The sequence below is a fragment of the Microsporum canis genome, genomic scaffold (genome assembly GCF_000151145.1).
Source record: "Microsporum canis CBS 113480 supercont1.7 genomic scaffold, whole genome shotgun sequence".
NCBI lineage: Eukaryota > Fungi > Ascomycota > Eurotiomycetes > Onygenales > Arthrodermataceae > Microsporum > Microsporum canis.
This window is the reverse complement of record NW_003299163.1, coordinates 1,705,257-1,711,256: the sequence shown is the minus strand read 5'-3', so window position 1 is coordinate 1,711,256 and position 6,000 is coordinate 1,705,257. Positions and strand designations below refer to the sequence as shown.

Here is a 6,000-nt window from a genome sequence, read left to right as displayed (position 1 = left end):
ACGTCCCCATCGCCTTCGGCCGGCTTACTCTGAGATCCGTTGCTGGTTGGAGGCCGGAAGCCCTCAACGCTCCCATGCGGAGGAAGTCTTGGTATATTTCCATTGGTTATCGATGGGAAGCCACCAGTGGACTTGTTCCCAGGGGCTGGGCAGGGGCTGTTGAATAATTCACCTAACACTACCGGCCCAGCCGATGATATGTTAGATAGCTCCATGCTTCCATGCGCTATGTTCATATGGGGCGGCGGGCCGGCCGGAGGTCCCATAGTGCCATCAGCGTTCGTTGTTGCTTGTTTTCCCTTCTCTAAGGCGGCCCTCTCACGTTCTAGTTCGCGGGTATATACAACTTCACACTCAGCCACCAGGGCTGGGTCGGTATTGTCAATTGCACCAATGTCAACTTCGACATTTGCCAATAGTTCATTTGCTTTTAACTGTCGGTCGGGGTCACCAAGCTGTTTTGCGTCCTTTGCCAATCGCTTTATATCGGCCAGGAAGTCTTTTGGACGTTTGTAGTACCCGTTGGACAATCGCTTTTCGATCGTGACGATATCTAAATTGTAATAGAACTTCCCTGTTGAGACTTCTCGCAGACCAGGAACGCCGGCTTTGTCTGTGTCCTTCTCGTATGGTCGGAATGTTCCCCGTTCCTGTGGGGGTAAATCAGACGTCACAACATTTGGATCATCGTCGTCATAAAGATACCGTATTTGGGCCTCATCTACAACGCCAGATCGGAACCGCTTGTATTTCCTGATCTGGTCCATTATAGGTTGTATCCTAATCTTCATGAGATTCAGCGTTTGTCGATCCTTTCGTTTCTGCGCCTTCAGTTCCTCTTTGGTTGGAGCTGGTGGTGGCTTCGGAGGAGCTGGGGGAGCAAGCTCCAATTGTTCAATCACTCTCTTCTTCCGATTGTCAGGGTCAGGGAAATTGACTGGTGCAGTGCAGATGAGGTTGATTATGGGCTGGAAAAACTTTCGGCGCTGGGGCAACTCTGGATAACTGAGAAAATATTGGTTCTTTTTCGAATAACCAAAGAGGTTGCGTACAATATCAGAGTTTGCCTCATACTCAGCTTCACCTTCAAGGATACCAAGGAGGAGTACGGGATCTGTGGGAGGGATGGAGCGTAGTAGGCCCATAAACGTTGATATAACAACATTTCCGAGGGTCTCGTACCATGACCGGATGTTAGGAATGCAAATAACGCTGGGCTTGTTGCGCTTGACCTCAGCAAAGAGTTGCACCACAACGGCTTCGGGGGATCTGGTTGAATCACTCAGTAGAGTTGGTAGATCAAAGGACTGTACATTTATGCCCTCAAAGTGATTCAGCAGAGCAGAGGTAATGTACTGCTGCCCCATTCCATATTCACCACGGATGAGAAGCCTAGGCCTGAACACGCGAGATCTGTCAAACTCTTCCTGCAGCTTCTCACGTTTAAACCCAATGTCATCGTTGGGTTGTTCGAACTGTGCCTCTTCTAAGGCAGTAAGTGCTTTTCTCCTGGGTAAGAGTTTGGTTATGCGCTCTTGTATCTCACGTAGAGGATCTCTTAGTAGTGGTTCAACCGTGCCGTTCAGCGGGGACGCGCCAGAGGAAGCAGATCTCTCGGAGGAAGGAATGATTTTATTAAGTGAGATCATGAAATCCTTGAAAGAGACTTTGATCTTCTTTGGGTCGATCAAGAGTTTGTCTTTTGATTGGTATATCTGGGGGTAAACCCTTTGTACGGCGTTTAAGGCTGCTTCCGTACATAATGCTCGTAAGTCGGCACCGCCATATCCCTTTGTTGAGGCAGCTAATTTGTCTTTGAATTCATCTGAAAGAGCAGGTTCCCAGCCCCTTGTGTTAATGTCAATAATAGCTCGACGTGCCTCAAGGTTTGGGAGAGGGAAGTAGAATTCTCTGTCAATCTACCAGGACGACGGAGTGCAGGGTCAACGGAGTCAGGTCGATTCGTGGCGCCGATAACAATAACCTGTCCTCTTCCATCCATGCCATCCATCAGGGCAAGAAGGGTGGAAACGATGGAAGAATGAATTTGCTCCTGTTTACTGGATCGGACGGGGGCGAGGCCTGAAGTTTCACATTAGCAACGATAGTACATTTAGATTTTACGGTAAGTAGAAGCCTTACCATCAATTTCATCGAAGAAGATGATACTTGGTTGTGTTCTCCTGGCCTCCTCGAATAATAATCTCAACTGCTTCTCGGCTTCACCAACCCATTTACTCAGCGCATCTGCCCCTTTTCTCATGTAGAAGGTCACCTTTCGCCCTTCGGTGCTGACACTCGTAGCCAGTGCACGCGCCAGAAGCGTCTTACCCGTCCCTGGTGGGCCATGGAACAAAACTCCTCGGGGTGGGATGATGTTTAGGCTCTGGAAGACCTCTGGGTAAAGCAAGGGTAGGGAGACCATCTCCTTCAGCTGATCAATATGGCCCTGCAAACCGCCTACGCTATCAAAATTGACATTCGGATTGACGCCTAGCGGGTCGGCGTCCGCAAGGGCCTGCTTGTCTTTGATTTTCCCATAGTTCGCGGGCACTCCGGGGGCGGCCTGGGCCGGGTCCGGATGTGACTGGCCTGGCATGCCCAGGCCTAAGCTAGGTGCAAGGGTGGTTGTGGTCATTCCGCCAGGGGCACCGGGAGCTTTGGAACGGGCAGCAAGTTCGTCGTCGGAGCTGTCACTCTCTACACCTCCGCTGGCGCCCATGCCCGCAGGGCCGCCAAGTAAAGGCGTTGGACCAGCACCACCAAAGGGTCCATAAGTTGAGAAAAGTGTTCGTTGCCATGTGCTGCCACCTGCACGTCCGCCACGGCGAGACGGGGATCCAGCAGGCTCAACCTCGCTTTCTTCCAAAGGAAGAAGAAGCTCTGGGCGGATAAGTCGGTAGTCGACTGACTTTCTAGTTCGTCGAGGCTTGTCTTCGTATACAATATCAGGTTTCTTTCGGCGAGGCCGTGTTGCTTTCAATTCTGCCAACTCTTCTGCGATTTCTCTGGCTTCAGACTCGCCACGGGAGTTGGAATAACGATGGCGGTTGCGAAGGCGGGAACGACGCTCATTACCGCTGCCATTGTCATCTTTTTGAGGAGAGGCCTGAGAGGGAGCTGAGTCGGAGAGTTCCTCCTCTTCATGACTATCTTCATTCGGCTCAAAATCACTGCCGTCATCTCCTGGTGGTCGAGATCTTTTTCCAGCCGTTTGTCGAGTAGAACGGCGAATTGGCTGGCTCCCTTCCTTTTCAGCCTGTGGCTCTTCCCCGGCCGCCGGCTCCACTTCTACCCTGTTCCGTCGAGTTCTAGTTCGTGATATAGGGCCTTCGTCATCATCGTCGTCTTCTTCCTCTTCCTGTTCGGCACGGTCATGCTGAGATTCTGGAACAATTCCATCCTCACCCATATCGACGTCTTGTTCGCGTTCACCTGTCTCGTCATCAGGTTGAGGATGAATGTTGTCAGAAGCTGCGACAGCAGGTGCATCGTCATCGAAGCCTCCCTGGTGATCACTTTCCATGATTTCCACTTGCGACGCACCAATATGTTCCACATGGTCATCGTCCTCTTCATCCTTGGGTATCCTTGGTTCATCCCCGTCAGCCTCCTCTTCCTCGACATGGGAAAGCTGATTTGCCTGGCGAGGTGGATGGGATATGACGGGGTCCGGACTACGGGTACCCCGGCGTATAGTTTCGACATGGCGACCCGAGCCCGAGAGTGCCACTATGTCTTCCTTGTCATCATGTGCGAGGCGCGTGCTTCGTCTGGTTGACTGCCGAGTGCTCACTGGTTCTTGGTATTGGACACTTGCGCTGCGAGCACGAGAGCGTGTTGCGCGACCCGAGGTAGGGGGTTGTGGTGTAGGCTGTTGCTGCCGTATGGGGAACTTGACAATCAGCTTTCGCTTCTTCCCTTTCTTTGACTGTATCTCTTTCTCTTCATCCTCGGCGTCTTCCTTGTCCTCTATGTCCTCCTCAATCTCATCTTCCTCACCAGACGACTCGGCGTAAGAGACCTTTTTTGTAGCAACCCGTCTCTTCACCGAACCACGTGCATTTCTCTCAGCATTTGGGTCTTCGATTTCGTCCTCGAAGTCGTCTGACAGATCGTCTTCTTCTTCTGAAAGCTCTGACTCGTCGTCTAGGTCATCGTCAGAATCCCGCTTGCGTTTTCTAGATGCTTTCTTCGGCTTGGTTTTTGACCTCTTCGCTGGTCTGCGTGACCGCGGCTCCGTGTCATCATAGTCATCATCTTCGGGGTCTGATCGGTTAACGAGCTCTTCGAGAGTAGGTTCATGTCTCCGCGGCATCTTGACAATAGACACAAGGTCCCAGTAACTTCAGAAAAACCCGCCTTTCTTTCGTGCTGAGCAAATTGAGGCGCTGATGCTAGCTCGAAGGGCGTATTGCGGTAGGCAGCACTTGGCCAACCACGGTGGCTGACAGTGACTCTTTCACAGTTATCGAGCGCGAGAAGGGTGAATTATCGGACGAATAAGTTGCGTCGTCGACGTGATAACGCCAGAGAGCCCAGCTTTGGACGCCCGAGGCTGAATCGCGACGGCAGAGAGTGAGCGACGGGTGGACGGAAACAGCAGGCTGAAACTCGAGACCAGGTAGACTGGGGCACAACAACGACCACAGACCAACACACTGGTGCCTAATAGTCGATGTTAGTAACCAATAGCAGCCAGAAATATCTCTATTCACCCTCTCTGGCATCCGGAATCTGCCCTGTTGTTGTTTTTTGCTGTGTTTGAAGATATTCACAAGATCAGCCGGCGCGCGCAAAGGAGAAACAAACTTCGATGCCACGCTAAGCCCAAACCGGACTAGCGCCACTTATCTTGCCCTTGCTTGCCCTTCCCACCGCCTTCGCCCAAAAGGGATCCTGGATTCTGCCAGAAGCTTGCACATCCTTAAAATAGTCAAGAAGACAACAACAACAGTGAGTGTTCTCGTCCTCCTCGACCCGCCCACCACCCCTCCTTCACACCGACCGCAGACAACTGAGACCATGCTCAACTAGCTCAATTTGGCCTGGCTCAAAATTTGTTTTTAGATAAAAGCTTGCCTGGCTCGTTCGATCAGTATCTTCTCGTCCTCCCTGGGCCAGGTCAAGCTCACCCAAGCTCATCCCTCTCCTTTGGATCGCCATGAGGCTCAACTAGAAAAAGAAGCTTATCTCCCTTAGGCTTTTTTTGCGGGAACGTGCGACCTCCCCGCCCGTTTTTCCCCTTCTGGCCATCATACATGATATATCACGTGATTGATTAGTCACAAAATCGCCTCGCTGGAGAAATTTCATCAACCAACCATTTAGACTGTAAATAACAAACTGCACAATGAACCTGGTATCCTCAATAAAAAGGTCGAGACAGAGTATCTCGAGGATGTTCTCTCGCCTTGACCGAAGACCCGTTTCCAGCCAGCCGCGGCTCTTCTCCACATCTCCCTCCCTTGCGTCGAGCACATCGCAGGTAAGCCAGAGTGCTCAATGTTGATATTCGATGTTTTAGCCGGCTAATTGGTCTTGATAGGCTCATCCGTTAACTCTGTCGTCATTCAAGAAGCCGTTCTTTAAGGTCTTCCTTGGCGCAGTGCTCACTTATCAGATCCTCTATTATGGCTGGTTGAGACTGGAGGTCGAAGAGACCCAAGCTGAGAAGAAAAGTATGCTTATCATTTTATCGTTTACCTTGAAGATAAATGCTGACGGTAACATAGAAATATTATCAGACCTGCAAAATACAATTAAAGAGTTGACACCTGGCCAATCTTGACCTTTGTTTTACCATCTTTGCGCTCTATACCCTCTCCATGTATATCTATTGCCTCTTCTGATTTCTCTATAGACTTAGATTATTTGTATCACCAGTCACAATGAAGATTTTGATCCTTCATGATGTATGATAGTCGCGATTATTCCGCAATATAATAATTATCCCTTAGCCCACGTGCCGGTCTAAACAAGTCCACGGTTGGGTATAAA

General features: G+C 50.6%; 2 protein-coding genes across 2 annotated transcripts in view; one reads left to right on the top strand and one right to left on the bottom strand.

Moving 5' to 3' along the window:
• The window catches only part of MCYG_07844 (YTA7 protein), a gene marked incomplete at both ends in the record, with an annotated part of 5,325 nt that extends 1,007 nt beyond the window's left edge, over positions 1 to 4,318 (bottom strand). Inside the window, 3 exons of the mRNA XM_002844015.1 lie at positions 29 to 1,919; positions 1,985 to 2,082; positions 2,143 to 4,318. Coding sequence (XP_002844061.1) covers positions 29 to 1,919; positions 1,985 to 2,082; positions 2,143 to 4,318 — 4,165 coding nt within the window. The remainder of the gene's footprint in view (positions 1 to 28; positions 1,920 to 1,984; positions 2,083 to 2,142) is intronic.
• Positions 4,319 to 5,353: 1,035 nt separating this feature from the next.
• MCYG_07843 (uncharacterized protein) lies at positions 5,354 to 5,791 on the top strand (the record flags this gene model as incomplete). The annotated part of the gene is made up of 3 exons (XM_002844014.1): positions 5,354 to 5,488; positions 5,549 to 5,681; positions 5,736 to 5,791. The coding sequence occupies 3 exons, from the start codon at positions 5,354 to 5,356 to the stop codon at positions 5,789 to 5,791; spliced, it is 324 nt and encodes a 107-aa protein (XP_002844060.1).
• Between the last annotated feature and the right edge of the window lie 209 nt (positions 5,792 to 6,000).